Raw genomic sequence first — 27,170 nt, forward strand, 5'->3', positions numbered from 1 at the left:
TTATATATATATATATATACATATGTATTTTTTTTTGTGATTGACACTGTGCAGTTACATTTCATTAGAAATCATGTTTGTTAACCTTTTGACTTCGACGAAGTGGCGTTCGGTCATTTTTTTCTGTTTACCCTTTTAATTTTATTAAATTCTCATAAAATAAACTTCTCATTGAGATATAGTTTTCCATGGTTTTCTTTCTTTTCTCTCGAAGGCTCCAACGAAGGTTTAGAGTGGGCTTTGCCGGATATATGTTCTTGATGACATCATACTTCTAAGTTTGCTTTATTGCAAAATGGTTTTCCCTTTATGTACTGACCTACGTGTATTTTTCATGACATTTTTAAATAAAGCTAACCCCTGCTTGTGTTCTATCAATTTGCCGATAACATGAGTGAGACTTTTTGTTTAATGATGCCTTAGCCAAGCAGAATATCACCGTTAGACTGTGTTTTCTTCAAAAACTTATATCCTTGGAAATGATTAAAGTAGTAATTTAACATACAAACAACGGGGTAACATACTCGCAGATGTGCATGGAACGGCTACCAGTGTGAGCAATAGAACAGCTTGAGGATTCATGGCAATCTTCATGGAAACAAAAAGTAATGAAAAAAGTGATTAGAAAAAAAGGATTGTAGGGCGTAAAATCGTTCCTCGTTAAGGTGAGGAATAAGTTAAATAATTCGCCGACTGTTGCGTTACCAAGTCAATCATTCTTACCGATAACAGAAAAGAAAAACTGGTGATAAAAAATTATTGAAATTATAGAATTCTTTGGGTAATTTCAATTTTTTTTAATGAGAAGATGACATGAAGATGGCAATAACCTGTTTTACCGGATATTGACCTGAAGTATGGGCGCACAGCCCGATTTCGGCAGTTATTGCAAACCTCTACATGGAGGTATTTGAAGAACAAGCAATAGAATCCACAACACAGAAACCCAAGATCTGGAAGCGCTACCTTGATGAAAGCATCACCATCCTAGATCGCAGTTATGTCGGCTGTCTCTTACAGCATCTCAACAGCCAGCAACCTACCATCCGATTCACCATGGAAACTGAGAAAGACAACAAGATCGTCTTTCTCGACTCGTCAGTTACGAGGGAACCATACAGACGCCTGACCACCAGCATCCACAGAAAACCAACTCATACAAATCAGTACTTAGGGCATGATTCACACCACCCTCAATAAGTAAGACGCGATATTGTTAAGTGTTTGCACGACCGGGCGAAGCGTCTCGCGAAAAAATCATCATTCATCAAGGAACAGAGACATTTGTCATCAGTTCTTGTATCTAACGGTTTTCCCTCTTCCTTTGTAGAGAAGGTCACGAAAACAAGAAACTCCTCCCCGAGCCGAGGGCCTGTGACGTAGTTCAAGTCCACAGCGTTTTTGCCTTATGTAAAAGGTGTATCAGAGCCTCTTCGCCGTTGCCTACAACAACAAGGCATCCGCGCAGTCTTCAAGTCCGAGACGACCATTACATTTAGTACGACCGAAGGACATTGTCAATCCAGCCACATAGAACAGGGTGGTTTACACGATTCCCTCTGAATGCAGCAAAATCTACATTGATGAAATGGGAAGACCTAAGCAAGAGACGAGAAAAGAACACGAGAGAGATATACGTTTAGCCTATACCCAGACCTCCGCCGTTTCTGCGCGTGCCAACAACTTGGAAGTTTATTGATCGAGACTCACACTGGCACACCAGAAGAGTCAAGGAAGCAATTCACATGAGACTTCTCCCTGATAACATCAACAGGGTTAATGGAATCGAGATTTGTGAAGCATGGATACCAACGATCAAGAAACACAACGGAAGACCGGTTCGACAGCAGACCGCCGGGGGAACAACTTGAGGTCGGACCTCATCATCATCAGCATTACCGTCACTGTGCTCCAAAAGAGGATCAGTATCTCCAAACTCATCCATTTTAAAGTAAAATATCTATTATTTTAAAATGAAAGTCAGTGAAAAAAACCAACTCAAATTTTGAAATAAAAAAGACGTCAAACACCCTCAAGGCTGACCGTGCAATTCACAGAGTAACATTTAACCCTAATAGGGCATCTTCAGCTGAAGTCCTTAGAGTCCCAGTTCCAAAGCATAATAACAGAGATGCCCTTGTGCCAGGACCTTTTCAACCTATCTTTGACTCTGCAGTTTGTGGTCACACAAACGGTTATATCGTGAACAATGTTTCAAGAGCTCTTGTTGGCAGCTTGACTGTGAAATTCGCAGAAATAATCGCACAGGACAATGATGTTTATGATCTATGCAAGCTCCTTGAGGACCTCTCCTTGACCGAGAATGAGAGGGCGAACATGTTCAGAGAAGTTATTCAATCTTTTGATCTTTGAAAGATCAGATGCAATGCTGAAGATAAGAAGAAATCAGGAGTTGACAATGAGAATAAGCTCAATCGTTTATCAGAACAAATATAGGATTCCATCATAAGATTCTGAAGGATCATGGATTCTTCCCAAGAGCTCTTTCTGATGAGCTTCTTTTCAAGCTCAGGCTTGCACCTGCAAGCAATGTTCTAATAAGATCTGACAAGACGCAGCTTGCCTATGAATTGAATAAACTTAGCTCGAGTATGAAGTCATTCGCAATCAAGAACTCGCTGATAAGGCCTTGTGCAACCACAAAAATCGGAAAGAGATTGTGTGAGCACATTACTCAAGACAATCTCAGTAGATAAGGGAGTAGACAGTCTTTAGAAGATTTGGTAAGAAAAACAGCGCGATAAATGCAACAGACCTTTAAGCTGGAAACAGATTCGCTCTTTTTATCAATCTCAGGAGTAAAAGAGACAATGATCTTCACGGAAGCGGACTGAGATTGGTGAATAAAAAAGAAGTTCAGCTGGCAATTAACAGGAAAGCATCGGGTTCAGGGAATGTTGAATGTCACATCTTCGTCCTCTCAGATGCTCAGTTCAACATCAAAAACCATGAGCTGGAAAGCGTGACTTATTAATGAAATAACTCCCCATTTACAAAGGCACAATTTTGTCAGAAAAACAAATCAAGGCACGCCACAACATTTTTGCGAGAAGATGCAACACTGATATTTGAAAATCTTCACACGAACAATCAACACCCTCCCGACAACCCGATGACGTGACGTGAGGATCATTCGAGAAATAATATTCACATCCTCTTCAGAACTCACGAGTGAGACATTGTGAATTATTATTCACCAGTGAAAAATTCAAGTTTCCTTGAAATGAAGGTTGTCTCCGAAATATGCAAGAACTGTTTTTTTTGAAATCAAAGATGATTTCAAGGTTGACTTGAAATCAAAGTTGATTTCAAGGTTGACTTGAAATCAAAGTTGATTTCAAGGTTGACTTGAAATCAAAGTTGATTTCAAGGTTGACTTGAAATCAAAGTTGATTTCAAGGTTGACTTGAAATCAAAGTTGATTTCAAGGTTGACTTGAAATCAAGAATAAAATTTCATGAGTTGCCTTGAAGATCAAGGTTGTTTTCTTTTCTAACTATATAAACTTTATCAATTTAATGTGTGATCTGCGTAGTACGAATTTCTCTCTCTTTCATTTTCTAGTATGTTTCTTTATTAATTTGTCGCTAATTTACGGCCACCTGCGGTGAAATTGGAGCATTTCTAATAAACTCGTAGGTGACGATTAAAAAGGAGCACCTCACCTTTCTTGCACCTTGGCAGTGACTCAAAACGCTGGCACAATCTGCAAGAATAAAACATTATCAACGAAGAAATCGGAGCGTTTTTCAAACGGAACTGGAACACTTATAAATAGAAATTCAATTAGTCACGCTTCGATCAGCTGTGTCACTTGTTCGTCAAAACATTCCTAAAGCCATCTGTAGTAAATTCTAATTAGACAAGTTCAACTGGAATTTTATAACCAATTTGTTCGGTATAAAAATAAAAATCACATCGAAAATAACAGAGACATTTTATAACGAAACTTGATAAAGCACCGTTGAACGTCAATGCAAAAGTTTGACGCGTTTCAAATGAGCATTTACCTCTGGCACTACATACTTCTTAAAATAAATCCTCCGTCACTATTCTGTTGAGATAGAAAAGGCAATAGTGCTCATGAGAATTTATATAGTTATAATGATGATGATATTGGTAATAATGAAAAAAATATTATTCATGAAGATGATATAAATAACAATGATATATAGACATATAAATAATCATGTAGCTTTAATTTTTTCCTAGCTCGACGAGCAATCTTCAAATTAGCATATTATTATTTCTGTTCATCACAATTTAAACTTATGACATCATTATTATTTTAAAAAAAGCCAATCGAGTAATACATCTTTAGTGCGTGCAACCATCTGGTAACAAATACCATGATTAGCTTACTGACGTCACTGGACTGTTTTTTTCAGCAGTTATCAGCGACCAACAACATACAAAATTAAAAAGCCTTCCCAAACAAAGTCGAGATTCGCCAGATATAAAACCTCGTTCTGTGATGACATAAACAATAAAAAGGATGAAGATGACGAATATTTTGCATAAGAATGTATTTCAGAGCCAATAACTACATTCTTTGAATGTTTATGACTTCACTTGGAAGCGAGCCAATAAGAGGAAAGCAAAATTGTCCCATGGCAACCATCTGGTGTAGAATTTAGTGTTAACTAAAAGTAGTTTATTTAAACAGTTTTTCCCTTCTAAACAGTTTTAAACTAATTGTAAATAAATTTCAGTTCACTGCCAAAGCTATTTCTTAGAATGAAAAGTAGTTTATTTAAACTATCTTTTCCCTTCTGTACAGTTTTGAGTTAATTGTAAATTAATTTCAACTCACTGCCAAAGCTGATGGAAAACTTATTTTTTGTTTTAATCATTACTTTTCATTGACACCGCTCTACCCTAAGATCTCCGCAATGCGCAAAATAAAATTACCGTTGAATTTATTTGCCGTAATCGTGCCAAACATTTCTATAGGTATTATCATTATTTCAAATACGCCAATCAAGTAAGAGATTGTTTACGCTTGCAACCATCTGGTGACGAGTAGCATAATTATTTTACTGGCGTCATTAGACTGTTGAAACCGAAAGTTGTCAAAATTGGACTCTGGAGATTCTAGTATCACGACCAGTTTAACATTTCGTTTATCTTTTTTCTGTCGAGTTTTGCTACTTGCAGAAGAAAACAAATAATATGATAATAATACCTTTTTCAACTTTTTCTTCTGTTGAAAAATTGATCATTTCGAAAGGAAGTGGTTATTTGCTAGATATAAAACCTCGTTACGTGGTAACACAAACAATAAAAAGGAAGAGGACATGGATTTTGCATAAGAATGCAATAACTATTTTCTTTAAATTTTTACGACTTCACTTTGAAGCGAGCCAATAAGAGGACAGAAAAATTGTCCCATTGCAACCATCTGGTGTAGGATTAAGTGCGTCTTAACTAAAAATAGTTTATTTAAACAGTTTTTCCCTTCTAAACAGTTCTGAGTTTATTGTAAATTAATTTCAACTCACTGCCAAAGCTAATGGAAAACTTATTTTGCTTTTATTTGCCACAATCGTACCAAAAAAATGTCTTTGGGCATCATCATTATTTCAAATGAGCCAATCAAGTAAGAGATCGTTAACGCTTGCAACCATCCGGTCACAAATAACATAATTGTTTTATTAGCGTCACTGGACTGTTGTAACCAATAGCTGTCAAAACTGGTGCTTTAGAAACTCTGGAGATTTACCAAATTTACGAACGATTCATATTTAATTTATCTTTTTTCTGTCGAGTTTTGCTTCTCGCATTTTTTTTTGCTTGGTTTTTTTTTGCGTAACCGTTTTCATTTCGTGTTTGTTTTATTTTTTTTGCAGTAATTAGCAATTGAGAAGCGTTTAGCTATTTTCAACGACCAACAACGGATAAAATTAAAAACCCTACGATGCAACTGACCTAAGTGCATCATTGTAAATTCAATCGGCAGAATAAAAAAAATGGGTGAAGATCGTCAACGAAAATTGATTATACACAGCGCACACCAACAATCTGACAATTGAATTAAACAACTAATAGGCCAAGAATGAAACATGTTTTAGTGATCCGAACGATACCACAAGAAAACAAGTGATATCATAATAATACCTTTCTCAACTTTTTCCTTCTGTTAAAAAATTGGTCATTCCCAAAAAGTGGAGAGGCGCTAATTATAAAAGCTCGTTACGTGATAACACAAAAAATGAAAAGGAAGAGGATGACATGGATTTTGCATAAAAATGCATTTCAGAATCGAATAACTTTATTCTTTAAATGTTTATGACTTCACTTTGAAGCGAGCCAATAAGAGGACATTAAAATTGTTCCATTGCAACCATCTGGTGTAGAATTAAGTGAGTGTTGACTAAGAATAGTTTATTTAAACAGTTTTTCCCTTCTAAACAGTTCTGAGTTTATTGTAAATTAATTTCAACTCACTGCCAAAGCTAATGGAAAACTGAATGTTTTGTTTTAATCATTATGTTTTAGTAACACCGCTGAATCTTAAGATCTCCTTTGTTTTTAATGCGCAAATTAAAACTACTGTTGAACAAATTTGCCATAATCGTGCCGAAAAAAAAATGTCTTTTGGCATCATCATCATTTCAAATGAGCCAATCAAGTAAGAGATCGTTAACGCTTGCAACCATCGGGTAATGAATAACGTAATTATTTTACAAGCGTCACTGTACTATTGTAAACGAGAGCTGTCGAAATTGGCGCTTTTACTAACTTCGGAGATTTAGCATGACGAACAATTCAATATTTAGTTTATCTTTCTTCTGCAGAGTTTTCCTTCTCGCTCTATTTTTTTCGGGCATAGGGGGAAATATGGACTGAATTGTTTTTTGGACCATTTTTTGGACCAGCTTTTTAGACCATTTTTTTTTGGGACCATTTTAAAGGGGGGGCACACCATTAGTACTGAGGGGGGGTGGGATGAAGTCTATCAGTACTGAGGGAGGGGTGGGAGACAGAGTGTTATCACCCAGGGAGGGCGAGAGAAGGACTATTACTACGCAGGGAGGGGTAGGAGGTGGTTGTTATCGTAAACACTACTGGTTTAATTGGTTTTTCGACTGAATTTTTGTTTGTCTAAATTTTAGCGCTGGGCCGCGGCGTTTCTTCATTTTTCGTCATGCGAAAGCGAAACTGCCACGTAAACACTGGACTTTACGTTTTGCCGATGGAAAATATCGGCAAACAACAGCAGCCACCATAGTTCCACTTCGCAGGTTTCGTAGGTTTTTACGCAAGAACTGATCGACAGCGGCTTGGGCAAATTGGAAAACAAACCAAGGGTAGTCGCGAGGAATACCTGGTTGCGACTTCCGGTGCCGGTGACTAACTACTTTGTTTGCGAAACAGATTAAATCGATATTTGCGCTTTCCCATTTTGCAAGTACAGCAGTGTTTTTGGTCAATTCGAGAACACGGATTCCTCTTCGAAATCGTTCGCTGATGATTTTATATAGTAAAGCTATATACTTAAGAATTGCAGTAGCGCTTGTGAATTCTATATGCTGCTAAGTTAAGGGCTAAGGACCAGAAATTTCGTGATCTCGTTTGATAAGATCAATGACAAAAGAAAGATAGATAAATTTAGTAATTACATACTGAATACACAAAGAGAAATGTGAAGCAACTGATGGTGCACAAGTTGACTCAAAAGGCGCACGCATAACTCAACAGTGGAGGTTCGTAAACGCAATATTTTCAATTAAAATTATAGTCCAGTGTTTACGTGGCAGTTTCGCTTTCGCATGACAAAAAAATGAAAAAACGCCGCGGCTAAGCGCTAAAATTTAGACAAACAAAATTCAGTCGAAAATACAATTAAAATAGTTCGTTCAATCGAGTAAAAGCTCCATTAACCAGTAGTGTTTACTATTACAACCACCTCCCATTCTTCCCTGCGTAGTAATAGTCCTTCTCTCGCCCCTCCCTGGGTAATAACACTTTGTCTCCCACCCCTCCCTCAGTACTGATAGACTTCATCCCACCCCTCCCTCAGTACTAATGGTGTGCTCTCCCCCTTTAAAATGGTCCAAAAAAATTGATCCAAAAAATAGTCCAGTCCATATTTTACCCCATGCCTTTTTTTCGCACCTGTTTATATTTTGTGTTTATTTAGTGGTGACGAATGACATAACTATTTTACCGGCGTTTAAAACCTCTGGAGAATTTAGTATTACGAACAGTTTGAAATTTGGTTTTTCTCTGTTCTGTAGAGTTTTGCTTCTCGCTTTTTTTCGTACCTGTTTTTATTTCGTGTTCTTTTGTTTTCTTTAAAAAGGAAGACTATGACGAGTATTTTGCATAAGGAAGTATTTCAGAATCCAATAACTATTATCTCTATACGTTTATGACCTCACTTCGAAGGGAGCCAATAAGAGCACATCAAAATTTTCCAACCATCTGGTGTAGAATTAAGCAAGTGTTAACTAAATATAGTTTATTTAAACAGTTTTTCCCTGCTAAACAGTTCTGAGTTAGTTTTAAATTAATTTTAACTCACTGCCAAAGCTAACGAAAAGCTGAATTATTTGTTCTAATCATTATATTTTAGTGACACTGCTGAATCCTGAGAGCTCCTTTGTTTTTAATGCGCAAATTTGCCATAATCGTGCCGAAAAAAAACATGTCTTTGGACATCGTCATTATTTCAAATGAGCAAATCAAGTTAGAGATCGTCAACGCTTGCAACCATCGGGTAACGAATAACGTAATTATTTTACTAGTGTCATTGGACTGTTGTAAAAGAGATGTGTCAAAATTGGCGCTTTTACTAACTTCGGAGATTTTGCATTACGAACATTTCAATACTTAGTTTATCTTTTTTCTGCCGAGTTTTCCCTCTCGCTCTATTTTTTTCGTACTTGTTTTCATTTCGTGTTTTGTTTTTATTCGTCTTGTTTTTTTTTTTTCAGGAGTGACGAATGACACGAGTAGCGTCATCAGACTGTATGACCGATTGCTGTCAAAATTGGTCCTTTTAATAACTCTGGAGATTTTTATATTACAAAGAGTTTAAAATTTTGTTTTTCCCTGTTCTGTAGAGTTTTGCTTCTCGCCCTTTTTTTTTTTTTTTCGTACCTGTTTTTATTTTGTGTTTATTTCGAGGTGACGAACTACATAACTATTTTACTAGCGTCATCGGCCTGTATAACGGATTGCTGTCAAAAATTGGTCCTTTTAAAAGCTCTGGAGAATTTAGTATTACGAACAGTTTAAAACTTGGTTTTTCTGTATTCTCTAAAGTTTTGCTTCTCGCTTTTTTTTCGTACCTGTTTTGATTTCGTTTTCTTTTGATTTCGTTTGTTTTTTTTTGCAGTTATTGGCAATTTAGAAGCGTTTAGCTATTTTCAGCGATCGATAGCAAATATAATCAAAAACGCCAACAATGCGATTGACTAAAGTGCACCATGGTTGACTCAATCGCCAGAATCGAAATAAAATGGGCAATCGTCAACGAAAATTGACAGCGAATCATCAACAATTTAACAACTGAATTAAACAAATAATAGGTTTTCTCACCTTCCCTTTTTTTTGTTCCTGTTTTTATTTCGTTTTCGTTTGTTTTGTTTCGTTTTTAGCAGTTACTGGCCATTTAAAAGCGTTTAGCCAATTTAAGCGATGGCAGGAAATATTATTGAAAATGCCTACAATGCAACTGAATAAAGTGCATCAGGGTAAACTCAATCGGCAGAATCGAAATAAAATGGGTGAAGATCGTCAACGAAAATTGATAGCGAATCATCAACAATTTAACAATTGAATCAAACAACTAATAGGCCTAGAATGAAACTCGTTTTAGTGATCCGAACAATACCAGAAGAAAACAACTAATGATGATAATGTCTTTCTCACCTTTTTCTTTCTGTTGAAAATTTGATTATTTCCAAAGTAAAAGGAGAGTCGCTAGATATGAAACCACGATCCGTGATGACACAAACAATAAAAAGAAAGAATATGAAGAGTATTTTGCATAAGGATGTATTTCAGAATCCAATAACTATTGTCTTTATATGTTTATGACCTCACTTCGAAGGGAGCCAATAAGAGCACATCAAAATTGTCCCATCTGGTGTAGAATTACGTACGTGTTAACTAAATATAGTTTATTTAAACAGTTTTTCCCTTCTAAACAGTTCTGAGTTAGTTGTAAATTAATTTCAACTCACTGCCAAAGCTTATGAAAAACTGAATGTTTTGTTTTAATGATATGTTTTAGTGACACCGCTGAATCCTAAGATCTCTATAGTTTTTTATGCGCTAATTAAAAGTATTGTTGAATAAATTTACCATAATCGTGCAAAAGAAACATGTGTTTGGGCATCATCATTATTTCAAATGAGCCAATCAAGTAGGAGATTGTTAACGCTTGCAACCATCGGGTAACGAATAACGTAATTATTTTACTAGCGTCACTGGACTGTTGTAAACGAGATGTGTCGAAATTGGCGCTTTTACTAACTTCGGAGATTTTGCATTACGAACATTTCAATATTTAGTTTATCTTTTTCTGCCGAGTTTTCCCTCTCGCTCTATTTTTTTCGCACCTGTTTTTTGGACATCATTATTCTTTCAAATGAGTCAATCAAGTAAGAGATCGTTAACGCTTGCAACCATCTGGTGACGAATAACGTAACTATTTTACTAGCGTCATCGGACTGTATGATCGATTGCTATCAAAATTGGTCCTATTATCTTTATATGTTAATGACCTGACTTCGAAGGGAGCCAATAAAAGGACATCAAAATTGTCTCATTGCAACCATCTGGTGTGGAATTAAGTAAGTGTTGACTAAATATAGTTTATTTAATGGTTTTTCCCTTCTAAACAGTTCTGAGCTGATTTTAAATTAATTTCAACTCACTGCCAAAGCTTATGAAAAACTGAATTTTTTGTTTTAATCATTATGTTTTAGTGACACCGCTGATTCCTAAGATCTCCGTTGTTTTTTATGCGCAAATTAAAACTACTGTTGAATTAATTTGCCGTAATCGTGCCAAAAACATGTGTTTGGACATCATCATTATTTCAAATGAGCCAATCAAGTAAGAGATTTTTAACGCTCGCAACCATCTGGTAACGAATAACGTTATTATTTTACTAGCGTCACTGGACTGTTGTAAACGAGATGTGTCGAAATTGGCGCTTTTACTAACTTCGGAGATTTAACATTACGAAGATTTCAATATTCAGTTTATATTTTTTCTGCCGAGTTTTCCCTCTCGTTCAATTTTTTTCGTACTTGTTTTCGTGCCTTGTTTTCGTGTTTTGTTTTGATTTGTTTTGGTTTTTTTCAGAAGTGACGAATGACATGACTACCATCATCAGACTGTATAAGGGACCGGTCATTATTTATCGCCTGGGGGGGGGGTCGGAGTATTTTTGTTGTCACATCGGAGCATTTACCTGATCCCCCCTTAGAGTATCTAGTTTTTTAGAGATCCCCCCTTATCGGTAGTGGAAAGTTTCATGATCCCCCCCCCCCTTTTCTCCCAGCCACCGCCAAATAACTTTTTGAATATGCAAGTGATATTTGAATAGTGGTACTTACGTCTCATGGACCTTGAACCACAACGGTAAATATTTGCTCGTCAGATACGAACTGAATTGTCGAGGAAGTGCCAATCTCAGGCTGTTCATCCAAATCCACGAAAACATAGTCATCGTCGCTCTCTGCCTCTCCACTTTCGGATTCTTCATCCTCGGATTCCACGTCATCTTCATCACTCGACAGTTCTTCTGTTATCACAGTCTCTTTATTCTGTCGGTAATAGTGACATCGAATGGCCTTCACTTTGTCAAGTTTCCGACCCACAGTCGTCAAACCATGCTTGTTGAGATACAGGTCTAGTTCTCTTACCCGCAACTTTTCAACTTTGCCACCCTCGATGAGGTTATCCCATTGAAAGTCCTTGTACGTTCGTTCGGCCTCTTGCCTTCTTCGCTCCTGAGCTGCTCTTGTTCTGATGTCCTTTCGGATCTCAATATCCTTCAAATGATTAACATATGCAATGACGTGCTTCTCTTTCATATTATATTTTGAGCAGAAGCTCTTCATGGTATCCTGATCGTTTCTGATACTGTCAGAATGTTCCTCGTACAGATCTTTAATACATTTTCTTGGAAGGTAATCATCTGGTGTCCTGCCCGTCGATTCCGTCTGATAGATATCCATGAAATGTCCAGGATTGTTTGAATCTGGTACAGGTTGCGGAATTCTTTCCGTTTCTGGACCGACCCATCTATTGTTAGAACACCAGGAACAGAGATTGGAACTTTCTTCTCTTGACTCTTTACAGGCATCATGACAGAATTCCATAAAAAGTTCTCCACGAATATAGTGGTCTTCCATAAACGATTCGATCTTTCGGAAGTATGCTGCACCGGGCGCTTTGCTCTTTTTTTTTAGTCTGATCCCCCCCCCATTATGCTTGTCAATTACGGCTGATCCCCCCTAAAGGTCTTCAAAAAACCATGTGATCCCCCCCTAAATACTCCGACCCCCCCCCCCCCCCAGGCGATAAATAATGACCGGTCCCTAACCGATTTCTGTCAAAATTGGTCCTTTTAAAAACTCTGGAGATTTGAATATTACGAAGAGTTTAAAATTTGGTTTTCTCTGTTCTGTAGAGTTTTGCTTCTCGCTCTTTTTTTTTTCGCACCTGTTTTTATTTGATGTTTATTTCGTAGTGACGAATGACATAACTATTTTACCAGCGTCATCGATCTGTATGACCGAGTGCTGTCAAAAATGGGTCCTTTAGAACCTCTGGAGAATTTAGTATTACGAACAGTTTAAAATTTGGTTTTTCTTTGTTCTGTTGAGTTTTGTATGTAGCTTATTTTTTCCTACCTGTTTTTACTTCCTGTTCTTTTGTTTTCTTTGTTTTTTTTCTCAGCAGTTATTAACAATTGAGAAGCGTCTGGCTATTATCTTTGACCGCCAGCAAATATCATTAAAAAGGCCTATAATGCAACTGAATAAAGTGCATCATGGTAAATGTCGTCGGCAGAATCGAAATAAAATGGATGAAGATCGTCGACGAAAATTGACAGCGAATCATCTACATTTTAACAACTGAATCAAACATTTAGTAGGTCTAGAATAAAAAGTAGTTTATTTTAACAGTTTTTTCCTTCTGACAGTCTTGAGTTCATTGTAAATTAATTTCAACTCACCGCCAAAGCTCATGGAAAACTTATCTTTTGTTCTAATCATTACCTTTTAGTGACACCGCTGAATCCTAAGATCTACTTTGTTTTTAATGCCAAAATTAAAAACTACTTTTGAATTTGTTTGCCATAATCGTGCCAAAAAAACATCTCTTTTGGCAATTATTATTATTTCAAATGAGTCAGTCAAGTAAGAGATCGTTAACGCTTGCAACCATCTGGTGAAGAATAACGTAACTATATATTTTCCTAGCGTCATCAGACTGTATAACCGATTTCTGCCAAAATTGGTCCTTTTAAAAACTCTGGAGATTGCAGTATTTAGAGCAGTTTAAAATTTAGTTTTTCTCTGTTCTGTCGAGTTTTAATTCTCGCTTTTTTTTTCGTACCTGTTTTTATTTCGTGTTTTGTTTTGTTTTGTTTTTTTAACAGTTACTGGCAATGGAGAAGCGTTTAGCCGATTTCAGCGACCAGCATCAAATATTTGTAAAAACGCCTACAATGCAAATGAATAAAGAGCATCGTGGTAAACTCAATCGGTAGAATTGAATTAAAATGGGTGAAATTAGCAGCGAATCATCAACAATTTAGCAATTGAATCAAACAACTAATAGGCCTAGAATGAAACTCGTTTCAGTGATCCGAACAATACCAGAAGAAAACAACTAATGATGATAATGTCTTTCTCACCTTTTTCCTTCTGTTGAAAATTTGATTATTTCCAAAGTAAAAGGAGAGTCGCTAGATATAAAGCCACGATCTGCAATGACACAAACAATAAAAAGGAAGGGTATGACAATAATTTGCATAAGGAAGTATTTCAGAATCCAATAACTATTATCTTTATATGTTTATGACCTCACTTCGAAGGGAGGCAATAAGAGCACATCAAAATTGTCTCATTGCAACCATCTGGTGTAGAATTAAGTGCGTGTTAACAAAAAATAGTTTATTTAAAGTTTTTCTCTTCTGAACAGTTTTAAGTTCATTGTAAATTAATTTCAACTCACTGCTAAAGCTAATGAAAAGCTGAATTTTTTGTTTTAATCATTATGTTTTAGTGACACCGCTGAATTCTAAGATCTCCTTTGCTTTTTATGCGCAAATTAAAAAAACTGTTGAATAAATTTGCCATAATCGTACCGAAAAGAAATATGTCTTTGGGCATCATCATTATTTCTAATGAGCCAATCAAGTAAGAGATCGTTAACGCTGGCAACCATCGGGTAACGAATAACGTAATTATTTTACTAGCGTCACTGTACTATTGTAAACGAGAGCTGTCGAAATTGGCGCTTTTACTAACTTCGGAGATTTTGCATTACGAATAGTTCAATATTTAGTTTATATTTTTTCTGCCGAGTTTTCCCTCTCGCTCTATTTTTTTCGTACTTGTTTTCATTTCGTGTTTTGTTTTGATTCGTTTTGGTTATTTTTTTTCAACAGTGACGAATGACATGACTAGCGTCATCAGACTGTATAACAGATTGCTGTCATAATTGGTCCCTTTAAAAACTCCAGAGATTTGAATATTACGAAGAGTTTAAAATTTGGATTTTCTCTGTTCTGGAGAAATTTGCTTCTCGCTTTTTTTTCGTACCTATTTTATTTCGTGTTCTTTTGTTTAGTTTCGTTTATTTTAATAGTTATTTACAATTAAGAAGCGCTGAGCTATTATCAGCGACCGACAGCAAATATCATTAAAAACGCCTACAATGCGATTGACTAAATTGTATCATGGTACCCTCAATCGGCAGAATCGAAATAAAATGGGTGAAGATTGTCAACGAAAACTGGCAGCGAATCATCAACAATTTAACAAGTGAATTAAACAAATAATAGGCCTTCTCGTCTCTCGCTTTTTTTTTTTTGTACCTGTTTTTATTTCGTGTTCTTTCGTTTTGTTTCGTTCTTAGCAGTTATTGGCACTTGAGAAGCGTTTGGCTGATTTCAACGACCGGCAGCAAATATTTTTAAAAACGCCAACAGTGCAACTGAATAAAGTGCATCATGGTAAACACAATCGGGACAATCGAAATAAAATGGGTAAAGATCGTCAATGAAAATTAGCAGCGAATCATCAACAATTTAGCAATTGAATCAAACAACTAATAGGCCTAGAATGAAACTCGTTTTAGTGATCCGAACAATACCAGAAGAAAACAGCTAATCATGATAATGTCTTTCTCACCTTTTTCCTTCTGTTGAAAATTTGATTACTTCCAAAGTAAATGGAGAGTTGCTAGATATAAAGCCACGATGACAAAAACTATAAAAAGGAAGAATATGACGAATATTTTGCATGAGGATGTATTTCAGAATCCAATAACTATTATCTTTATATGTTTATGACCTCACTTCGAAGGGAGCCAATAAGAGGGCATTAAAATTGTCCCATTGCAACCATCTGGTGTAGAATTAAGTGCGTGTTAACTAAAAATAGTTTATTTAAACAGTTTTTCCCTTCTAAACAGTTCTGAGTTTATTGTAAATTTATTTCAGTTCACTGCCAAAGCTAATGAAAAACTGAATTTTTTGTTTCAATCATTAGAGTGGTTTAGCAAGAGGACGGGAACGTCATTTCAGAACGGCGCGCGGAGCAAAAATGCCGAGAAAAAACTGGGTCGAGAACGCTGTCGCGTTGTGTTGAAAAGTGACTTAGCAGTCGTTTCACTGAACGAACCGTCCACGTCATATTTGTTCTTGAATATCCAAACCTTGGCTCTTTAGGATCATTATCAGCTGTGAATTTTCGGTTTTATACGAAATTATCCTCTTTGAGAGTGTAACAAGCACAAACTGAGGATAGTTTACTACAAGTGAGTTGTAATATGAATCCACATGGGTGGTTAAACTTTGAAATTATTCCATTCCAGTTAATTCTCGAGTCTGCAGATTTATCTATCAAATTTTGAAGCCCACTAAATATTTTTTTCTTTGATTTGTATCGCTGTCATTTCGTTTCGTGCTTCTAGATTTCAGCACTACTCGTTTTTCTTCATAATTTTGTGAAGTATAATTTGGAATTGAAATCGTCGCCGTTTTTTCCCTTGTTTACTGAATATTCTTGTCAATCATGACAGTACACCTCTTTTAAGCACCACCTTCTTAGAGTTGCAATGCATTTTGGACGGAGTTATCAGGAGTTATGGCGAAAATATGTAGAGATCAAGCGACCCAACGATGGAGTTGTTTACAATGAGTTACCGTTTAACCGTGAACGAATGAAATGCACTCAGTCACCAACGAAACGGTTAGACTTAGGAATCAGACTTCGTTCCAGTTTTATTTTGTTTTTGTTTAATTTAATTTTTTTAACGAATAAAGTCGTTCAAGACTGAATCAAATTAATAGATTTAGAAAGCCGTGTCGAAATCAAGTTGATTGTTATTTTCTTTCGTAGTCTTAGTTTTCACCGGCGCTGATCAAAAACTAGACATAAAAAAGTGCAAACCCGAGCTATTCTCAAATTTGTTTTATCTCTGTCTTCAATTCACAGAACACTTTTTAATCACGGTTAAAACGATAATGACAACAAATAACACTGAATAATATAGCAGGTAACCTTCGTGTTGTTTCATTTTGAAAAAATTCAACATGAAGCAAGTTTAATTTATTGATGAATTAATTCACGATAAGATTAACAGCACCCGTTCTTAGAGTTTTCATACATGGTTTAAGAAATGTATCAAAGAAAAGCCCTAACGTTACTTAAAGCCACGCTCAATTACAAAAGGTAACCGAACCCTAAAATCTTAGATCGCCTGCTGACGGTCGTGTTTCATTTCGGGAATCCAGAATAAATGTAGCGGTAAATTTTCACAAATTCACCGAATAAAACAAAGAAAGGAACCTGGTTATCCTGGAAATGAGTTCTGAAATCATTCCAAACAGCGTTATCTCGTTTATAAGTGCACAATTCACGCAAATCCTGGGCGTTTTGATCACGACGGGAAAACCAGCGAAATGACGTCCTGAACTTGATGGGGAGAACGGCAACGCTAACAAAATAGAGTCGTGTCCAGATTATCCGCGCGCTTTCCCGTTCTGAAATGACGTTCCCGTCCTCTTGCTAAACCACTCCATTATGTTTTAGTGACACCGCTGAATCTTAAGATCTCCTTTGTTTTTAATGCGCAAACTAAAACTACTGTTGAATAAATTTGCCATAATCGTGCCGAAAAAAAACATGTCTTCGGGCATCATCATTATTTCAAATGAGCCAATCAAGTAAGAGATTGTTAGCGCTTGCAACCATCGGGTAGCGAATAACGTAATTATTTTACTAGCGTCACTGGACTGTTGTAAACGAGAGCTGTCGAAATTGGTGCTTTTACTAACTTCGGAGATTTAGCATTACCAATAGTTCAATATTTAGTTTATCTTTTTTCTGCCGAGTTTTCCCGCTCGCTCTATTTTTTTCGTGCTTGTTTTCATTGCGTGTTTTTTCCATTTGTTTTGGTTTTTTTTTCAACAGTGACGAATGACATGACTAGCGTCATCAGACTGTATAACCGATTTCTGTCAAAATTGGTCCTTTTAAAAACTCTGGAGATTTGAATATTACGAAGCGTTTGAAATTTGGTTTTTTCTCTGTTTTGTCGAGTTCTGCTTCCCACCTGTTTTTTTTTTTTTTTTTTTTCACCTGTTTTAATTCGTGTTTATTTCGTGGTGACGAATGACATAACTATTTTACCGGCGTCATCGATCTGTATAACCAATTGCCGTCAAAAATGGGTCCTTTAGAACCTCTGGAGAATTTAGTATTACGAATAGTTTAAAATTTGGTTTTTCTCTGTTCTGTCGAGTTTTGCTTCTCGCTTTTTATTTCGTACCTGTTTTTATTTCGTGTTTTGTTTTGTTTTGTTTTTGCAGTTACTGGCAATTGAGAAGCGTTTAGCCGATTTCAGCGACCAGCAGGAAGTATTTGTAAAAACGCCTACAATGCAAATGAATAAAGAGCATCGTCGTAAACTCAATCGGCAGAATTGAAATAAAATGGGTGAAGATCGTCAACGAAAATTAGCAGCGAATCATCAACAATTTAGTTTTGTTTCGTTCTTTTAAACAATTATTTACAATTGAGAAGCGTTGAGCTATTTTCAGCGACCGACAAAAAAAAGAATTAAAACGCCTACAATGCGATTGACTTAAAGGGCATCATAGGAAACTAAATCGGCAGAATCGAAATAAAATGGGTGAAGATCGTCAACGAAAATTGATTGCGAATCATCAACAATTTAACAAGTGAATTAAACAAATAATAGTTGATCCGAACAATACCAGAAGAAAACAGCTAATGATGATAATGTCTTTCTCACCTTTTTCCTTCTGTTGAAAATTTGATTACTTCCAAAATAAATGGAGAGTTGCTAGATATAAAGCCACGATCCACGATGACAAAAACTATAAAAAGGAAGAATATGACAAATATTTTGCATGAGGATGTATTTCACAATCCAATAGCTATTATTTTTATATGTTTATGACCTCACTTCGAAGGGAGCCAATAAGAGGACATCAAAATTGTTCCATTGCAACCATCTGGTGTAGAATTAAGTGCGTGTTAACTAAAAATAGTTTATTTAAACAGTTTTTCCCTTCTAAACAGTTCTGAGTTTATTGTAAATTTATTTCAGTTCACTGCCAAAGCTAATGAAAAACTGAATGTTTTGTTTCAATTATTATGTTTTAGTGACACCGCTGAATCTTAAGATCTCCTTTGTTTTTCATGCGCAAATTAAAACTACTGTTGAATAAATTTGCCATAATCGTGTCGACAAAAAACGTCTTTGGGCATCATCATTATATCAAATGAGCCAGTCAAGTAAGAGGTAGTTAACGCTTGCAAGTAATTATTTTACTAGCGTCACTGAACTGTTGTAAACGAGAGCTGTCGAAATTGGTGCTTTTACTAACTTCGGGGATTTAGCATTACGAACATTTCAATATTTAGTTTATCTTTTTTCAGCCGAGTTTTCCCTCTTGCTCTATTTTTTTCGTACTTGTTTTCTTTTCGTTTTCGTGTTTTTTTTTCAGCAGTGACGAATGACATGACTAGCGTCATCAGACTGTATAACTGATTGCTGTCAAAATTGGTCCTTTTAAAAACTCTAGAGAATTTAGTATTACGAAGGGTTTAAAATTTGGTTTTTCTCTTATATTTCGAGTTCTACTTCTCGCCTTTTTTTTTCCGCACCTGTTTTTATTTCGTGTTTATTTCGTGGTGACGAATGACATAACTATTTTACCAGCGTCATCGATCTGTATAACCGAGTGCTGTCAAAAATTGGTCCTTTCAAAACCTCTGGAGAATTTAGTATTACGAACAGTTTGAAATTTGGTTTTTCTCTGTTCTGTCTAGTTTTGCTTCTCGCTCTTTTTTTTCGTACCTGTTTTTATTTCGTGTTCTTTTGGTTTGTTTCGTTTTTTTTAAAGTTATTTACAATTGAGAAGCGTTGAGCTATTTTCAGCGACCGACGGCAAATATCACTAAAAAAGCCTATAATGCAACTGAATAAAGTGCATCGGTAGAATCGAAATAAAATGAGTGAAGATCGTCGACGAAAATTAAAAGCGAATCATCAACATTTTAACAACTGAATTTGTTTATTATTTTTTTTTATAATTTTTTTCAACAGTTTAAAATTTGGTTTTTCTCTGTTCTGTTGAGTTTTGCATGTAGCTTATTTTTTCCTACCTGTTTTTACTTCCTGTTCTTTTGTTTTCTTTGTTTTTTTTCTCAGCAGTTATTAACAATTGAGAAGCGTCTGGCTATTATCTTTGACCGCCAGCAAATATCATTAAAAAGGCCTATAATGCAACTGAATAAAGTGCATCATGGTAAATGCCGTCGGCAGAATCGAAATAAAATGGATGAAGATCGTCGACGAAAATTGACAGCGAATCATCTACATTTTAACAACTGAATCAAACAATTAGTAGGCCTAGAGTGAAAAGAAGTTTATTTAACAGTTTTTCCCTTCTGAACAGTTTTGAGTTCATTGTAAATTAATTTCAACTCACTGCCAAAGCTAATGGTAAACTTATCTTTTGTTTTAATCATTACTTTTTAGTGACGATACTGAATCCTAAGATCTCCTTTCTTCTAAATGCGAAAATTTAAAACTACTTTTAAATTTATTTGCCATAATCGTGCCAAAAAAGAAGCATCTCTTTGGACATCATTATTATTTCAAATGAGTTAATCAAGTAAGAGATCGTTAACACTTGCAACCATCTGGTGACGAATAACGTAACTGTATTAGCGATTGCTGTAAAAATTGGTCCTTTTAAAAACTCCGGAGATTTTAGTATTACGAACAGTCATCAAAATTTGGTTTTTCTCTGTTCTGTCGGGTTTTGCTTCTCGCTTTTTTTTTAGTACCTGTTTTTATTTCATGTTCTTTTGATTTGGTTTGTTTTTTGCAGTTAGTGGCAATTGAGAAGCGTATACCTATTTTCAGCGACCGACAGCAAATATCACTAAAAACGCCTACAATGCGATTGACTAAAGGGCGTCATGGTAAACTAAATCGGCAGAATCGAAATAAAATGGGTGAAGATCGTCAACGAAAATTGATTGCGAATCATCAACAATTTAACAAGTGAATTAAACCATTAGTAGGCTTTCTCACTTCTCGCTTTTTTTCGTACCTGTTTTTATTTCGTGTTCTTTTGTTTTGTTTCGTTTTTAGTAGCTACTGGCAATTGAGAAGCGTTTAGCCGATTTCAGCGACCGGCTGAAAAACTGCGGAGATTTTAGTATTACGAACAGTTTAAAATTTGGTTTTTCTCTGTTCTGTCGAGTTTTGCTTCTCGCTTTTTTTTTCGTACCTGTTTTTATTTCGTGTTTTGTTAATTTGGTTTATTTTTTTGCAGTTATTAGCAATTGAGAAGCGTTTAGCCGATTTCAGCGACCGGCAGCAAATATTGTTAAAAACGCCTACAATGCAACTGAATAAAGTGCATCGTGGTAAACTCAATCGGCAGAATCAAAATAAAATGGGTGAAGATCGTCAACGAAAACTGACAGCGAATCATCAACAATTTAACGATTGAATAAAACAACTAATAGGCCTAGAATGAAAATCGTTTTGGTGATCCGAACAATACCAGAAGAAAAAACTAATGATGATAATGTCTTTCTCACCTTTTTCCTTCTGTTGAAAATTTGATTATTTCCAAAGTAAATAGAGAGTCGCCAGATATAAAGCCACAATCCGCGATGACACAAAATAAAATAAAATTTGGTTTTTCTCTGTTCTGTCGCGTTCAACTTCTCGCCAATTTGTTTTTTCGTACCTGTTTTTATTTCGTGTTTATTTCGTGGTGACGAATGACATAACTATTTTACCAGCGTGATCGATCTATATAACCGATTGCTGTTAAAAATTGGTCCTTTTAAAACCTCTGGAGAATTTAGTATCACGAACTGTTTAAAATTTGGTTTTTCTCTGTTCTGTTGAGTTTTTCTTCTCGTTCTTTTTTTTCATACCTGTTTTTATTTAGTGTTCTTTTGGTTTGTTTGTTTTTTTTAAATAGTTATTTACAACTGAGAAGCGTTGAGCTTTTTTCAGCGATCGACAGCAAATATCATTAAAAAAGCCTATAATGCAACTGAACAAAGTGCATCGGCATAATCGAAGTAAAATGGATGAAGATCGTCAACGAAAATTGACAGCAAATCATCAACATTTTAACAACTGAATTAAACATTTAGTAGGCATAGAATGAAAAGAAGTTTATTTAAACGGTTTTTCCCTTCTGAATAGTTTTGAGTTCATTGTAAATTAATTTCGACTCACCGCCAAAGCTAATGGAAAACTAATCTTTTGTTGTAATCATTACCTTTTAGTGACACCGCTGAATCCTAAGATCTCCTTTCTTTTTAACGCGAAAATTAGAAAAAACTACTTTTGAATTTATTTGCCATAATCGTGCCAAAAAAACATCTCTTTGGGCATTATTATTATTTCAAATGAGTCAGTCAAGTAAGAGATCGTTAACGCTTGCCACCATCTGGTGACGAATAACATGACTTTATTACGAATTGCTGTAAAAATTAGTCCTTTTAAAAACTCCGGAGATTTTAGTATTACAAACAGTTTAAAATTTGGTTTTTCTCTGTTCTGTCGAGTTTTGCTTCTCGCTCTTTTTTCGTACCTGTTTTTATTTCGTGTTCTTTTGGTTTGTTTCGTTTTTTTTAACAGTTATTTACAATTGAAAAGCGTTGAGCTATTTTCAGCGACCGACAGCAGATATCACTAAAAAAGCCTATAATGCAACTGAATAAAGTGCGTCGGCAGAATCGAAATAAAATGAGTGAAGATCGTCAACGAAAATTGAAAGCGAGTCACCAACATTTTAACAACTGAATTAAACATTTAGTAGGCCTAGAGTGAAAAGTAGTTTATTTAAACAGTTTTTACCTTCTGAATAGTTCTGAGTTCATTGTAAATTAACTTCAAGTCACTGCCAAAGCTAATGGAAAACTTATCTTTTGTTTTAATCATTACCTTTTAGTGACACTGCTGAATCCTAAGATCTCCTTTCTTTTTAACGCGAAAATTAAAAAAACTACTTTTGAATTTATTTGCCATAATCGTGCCAAAAAAACATCTCTTTGGGCATTATTATTATTTCAAATGAGTCAGTCAAGTAAGAGATCGTTAACGCTTGCCACCATCTGGTGACGAATAACGTAACTCCATTACCGATTGCTGTCAAAATTGGTCCTTTAAAAAACTCCGGAGATTTAAGTATTAGGAACAGTTTAAAATTTGGTTTTTCTCTGTTCTGTCGAGTTTTGCTTCTCGGCTTTTTTTTTCGTACCTGTTTTTATTTCGTGTTCTTGCTGTCAAAAATTGGTCCTTTTAAAACCTCTGGAGAATTTAGTATCACGAACAGTTTAAAATTTGGTTTTTCTCTGTTCTGTCAAGTGAGAAGCGTTTTGCCGATTTCAGCGACCGGCAGCAAATATTATAAAAAACGCCTACAATGCAACTGAATAAAGTGTATCATGGGAAACTCAGTCGGCAGAATCGAAATAAAAATGGGTAAAGATCGTCAACGAAAATTGACAGCGTATCATCAACGATTTAACAATTGAATCAAACAACTAAGAGGCCTAGAATGAAACTCGTTTTGGTGATCCGAACAGTCAGTCCATAGGCAGCTTTCTCCTCCATGCTCTTTTTTCAGTACTTCTTTCACTTTTGTAAAAATACTCTAGTTTCTCTCTGACTGTGGACTGTAATAAAAATGAGAATGTTATTTTTGTTTTAAACAATAGCCAGAGGCAGTTATAATAATATTATTATTATTATTCAGCCAAAAAAGGAAATAATAATTCAAGTAAAGCAGTTATACAAGAGGGACAATTTTCTAATCACTGCTGGTACAGTGCAGAAGCTACATGCTTTTTACACCTTCAAACTGACATTAGGATTTCTGGTTCCTGGAGGGAAAAGATTTCTCAAAACAAAAATTTGCATGTATTAATCTATCAGCAACATAATAGTTGAAATAACAGATTCTAAAAGTTTACCACCTCCTACTCCCAATTTGAATATTTTACACTGGCCCCAGACTCTAAACACTGGCCTCAAAACAGATAACTAACAGTCCCTTAGAAGAAGCTGGTCAGAGAGATATTTAGTTCTTGGTGGTAAAGTTTTAATTCTAATATCTTGCATGCCATCTCTCTTAGTGCCTTGCTATTTAAATACATCATCTTATGTATGGTAAAAAAATAACATACTCCTCATCAATGATGAAACCTTGTGTCACTTTTTTTTCTACCATCTTTTTGTAGATGAACCGAAACCGTTTCTGGAAGATAATATGGAAGAACATCATATGTCAAAAGTCAATTCAAACCACAAACTTGTTTATTTCTTTAATCAGGGTCAGCAGGGTTTTTGGGTAAACAGTACACAGTGGAATTTTAAACTGGGTAAACAGTATTTTTGCTAAATGCTTGCAAAATAGGCACAAGAATTCAGCACAAGGATGTTCCAACTTTGTGATAAGCACTAGAACCAACATCTACACATATTGTGCTTTAAGTTAACACAGAACACGCGTGATGGCGGAATGGCGGTGTCTTTGAAGACACGTTTTATGCTTCTGATACACCGCAACTGAAACTCTCAAACACAACTTAACGGTACTAAAGTTGAAAAAATTTATATCCTTAAAGTAATTAAAGAATATTTACCCTTAAGTCATTTGGAATCACAACATTTGATTCTCTGCGAGAGCTTTTAGAACGTTTGTTGCCTTTCTTCTTTGCCTGCCCTTCCAGACTCGCAAGTTGGTTCTTCAGCTTTGCATTTTCTTGCCGAAGGACTGCATTCGTATCTTCTAGTTTCTTTTGCCCTTCGAGAATCGAATCAATCCTTCTACTCATTCTTTCCATAAGAACAAGCTGTCTCTCTTGAACTGGATCGTTTGCAGCCATCATCCTATCGAGGAAGAATCCAAACACGTGCCCGCAACGAAACGAAACTCGACCGAGTGAACGAACGACAGTGAAAGATCAAATATCCCGCGATTATAGTTTTAGACATTTGATTGGCGTTCATACGGTATTTGTCATGCGCATAAGGATCTCGGCCTCACTCTGGGGACGAGACATACCGCGTCCTCGATACAAACGCGCGCTTTTTAACGTTCAGTTAGAGATGTCTGGTGACGTTTGCAGTTCAGAGCTGTTTACTTCATGCTCAGAAACCCCGGTTTCCTTGTTCAGCAAAACCAATGCTTGGGAAGTTTTAATACCCTTTGTGTGTGGGACGCAAATAACTTTGAACCTAGAGCATCAAGCTACTTTTTGCCTGTTTATAGGATACACAGTCTTTTTGCTGGAGCTTATTTAACTCTTGACAATGTAAAACTCATGGCAGTTTGCCCTATTCCACGCCGTGCCATTATTTTACCAGCCAGTTATTAACATCAATCTACATTCACATGTCGTTGTTGTTTTTAATATATTTAACAATAAATATTATTCCCCTTAGTGGTGGTGGATATTTAATGAGCTGTGAAGTATATACCAAACCAGTGAGATAAAAGAATTATAAATTTATATCTCAGAACACTGCAAAAAAAAGTTTTTCACACTTCAGCTTAAGCTGGGAAGTGGATAGCACATGCATGTACTATCCTGAGTTTGAGTAGCCAATCAGAGCATGCAAAAAACACTGTCCACTGGTTTGGTATATACTAAAATTATATGGTTTTGAAGAAATGTACCTTATTTGCTCAGGTTAGTCAAATTCCCTGTGCAACCACCTTCCTTTAGTGAAACAGTTTCCAACACAAGAAATCAAGTCTCTTGTTCACAATCAACAAACACAGTTTCATTACCCAAAGAATTGAAAAAGCAATAAAATCAGTAGCGTGAAATATTGTGGCTTTACTAAATACATAATATTAATATTAATCTATGATTAATTCATTGAAGGTTGCTGGAGGCTGCTCTCGTATGGTTTCTGGTTCTGGTGAGAGATTATGTCAATAAAGTAGACTTGGTGTACACCAAAAGATTTGATGTGTTTTTAAGGTCCTTAAACACGGCATAAATATTATGATAAATTTAATGTTGTATTTAAGGCTCCTTTAACTAGACCTTAAATCTCCCCAATAGGTTTAACGTTAGATTTAAGGTGGTTTAAAGTAACCCTAAATCCTTCAAAGGATTTAAGTACGGTTAAAATGACTTAAACATAGCTTAAATCTCAATGTCGATTTAATTTGCATTTAAGAATGCTTAAACCTCGCCTAAACAAAGGTACATTTTTAAGTCATGTTTAAGTTTAGTAAACATGGCTTAAATTTGTCTTTGGGTTTAATAGTTGTTTAATTTTACTTAAATGACACTAAAATTTGGCATTTTACCCAGTGATGATTACCAGCAAGCTCACAAAACGCTGTAAATGTGCTCAAAAGCGTAATTTTGGAGTGTTTATTTGGATCAGCAAACATGATCAAACTCGTAGAATTGATGAGGTTTGCATAAGCAGGTAATTGCTGGCAAATTCTTGGTATTGAGCAAGTTTGCTCCGTATGGCAAATATGATCAAATTGTTAGTATTGAATAAGTTTGCTCAGATAATAAAATGTTGACAAAATCAAAAGTTTGACCCAGTTTGCTTGGTATGGTAAATGTGAGCAAACTCTTGACCAAAAAAGCATGGACCAACTTCGCTCTGTATAGCAAACATGATCAAATTCTCAGTACCGAATAAGTTTGCTGCTGAAACATCTAACTTTGCTTATAAGGGAGTGTCAACTTCAGCTTACTGGGGTTAACAGAATATTTAGAACCACTGTTATAAATAGTATAGATCTATATATTAGGTTTTAGAACTAACCATTCAATTACTTTTTAAATAGTTTATTTGTCTTTGTTCAATTGGACCACAAAAACATAACTTGACTTATAACTTCTGATGTAAACAGCATTGATCTTTAAAGTAGGTTTGAGTACTGACATATAGCTACCAATAACGTTTTAAGATATTTTATTTATATCATTTTTCAATTTGGTAATAAAAACTGTCATACATAAATTTGACTGCTACACTGTTAAGCACATTAACAGTAGAGTATTGTTTGTTTGAAAATTCTTGGATGATTCACTTATGCATATATTAATTTTTTTCCAATATTTACTCCAAGCTGTATGTAAGAAAGCAAATTGAGTATTTATGCATGCTATCATACCACATTATTTTTATCATTTAAATTTTTAACTGTAACAATAACTATGATGGCATTCTCTGATATTTTCTAAATTACTTTCTACAAGTTCTAAAAAAATTGAAAAGCGGATAAAAATGTTTGAAAGCTACACTGAACAGTAACAAAAAAGAAACCAAATGAGCTTTATGAAAATTTCTGCCACACATTTAAAGCATAAGTGCCTAAACCTCAACTAAATATC

General features: G+C 35.4%; 2 protein-coding genes across 5 annotated transcripts in view; both read right to left on the reverse strand.

Moving 5' to 3' along the window:
* Positions 1–27,170, reverse strand: part of LOC149045283 (vitellogenin receptor-like) — a 37,809-nt gene that overhangs the window by 8,535 nt on the left and 2,104 nt on the right. For 2 of the 3 annotated variants that reach the window (XM_089208147.1, XM_089208148.1), the window contains exons 2-6: positions 18,541–18,625; positions 15,411–15,488; positions 4,032–4,075; positions 3,687–3,727; positions 525–588 (exon numbers count right to left, since the gene is read on the reverse strand). In XM_089208147.1, coding sequence (XP_089064273.1) covers positions 525–582 — 58 coding nt within the window. In that variant the 5' untranslated portion in view covers positions 583–588; positions 3,687–3,727; positions 4,032–4,075; positions 15,411–15,488; positions 18,541–18,625. Of the gene's footprint in view, positions 1–524; positions 589–3,686; positions 3,728–4,031; positions 4,076–15,410; positions 15,489–18,540; positions 18,661–27,170 lie in introns of those variants that run through there. The other variant, XM_089208146.1, reaches the window with a different exon arrangement.
* Positions 23,380–26,629, reverse strand: LOC149045284 (uncharacterized). Of its 2 annotated transcripts, XM_089208156.1 has the most exons (3): positions 24,441–26,629; positions 23,982–24,052; positions 23,380–23,471 (listed from the first exon to the last, which is right to left on the reverse strand). In XM_089208156.1, the coding sequence occupies exons 1-3, from the start codon at positions 24,684–24,686 to the stop codon at positions 23,450–23,452; spliced, it is 339 nt and encodes a 112-aa protein (XP_089064282.1). In that variant the 5' UTR covers positions 24,687–26,629; the 3' UTR covers positions 23,380–23,449. The 2 variants fall into 2 exon arrangements, with proteins under 2 accessions (XP_089064282.1, XP_089064281.1); XM_089208155.1 differs by lacking the exon at positions 23,380–23,471 and having other exon boundaries at positions 23,478–24,052.

Source organism: Pocillopora damicornis, chromosome 5 (assembly GCF_964200805.1).
Source record: "Pocillopora damicornis chromosome 5, jaPocDami1.2, whole genome shotgun sequence".
Taxonomy (NCBI): Eukaryota; Metazoa; Cnidaria; class Anthozoa; order Scleractinia; family Pocilloporidae; genus Pocillopora; species Pocillopora damicornis.

Bases quoted from the DNA above. Each gene is read 5' to 3' on its own strand.
- LOC149045284 (XM_089208155.1), bottom strand. From the start codon at position 24,686: ATGATGGCTGCAAACGATCCAGTTCAAGAGAGACAGCTTGTTCTTATG. The intron at 24,053-24,440 runs GTAAATATTCTT...ATTATCTTCCAG, and splicing joins TGATTCCAAATGACTTAAGG to AAACGGTTTCGGTTCATCTA.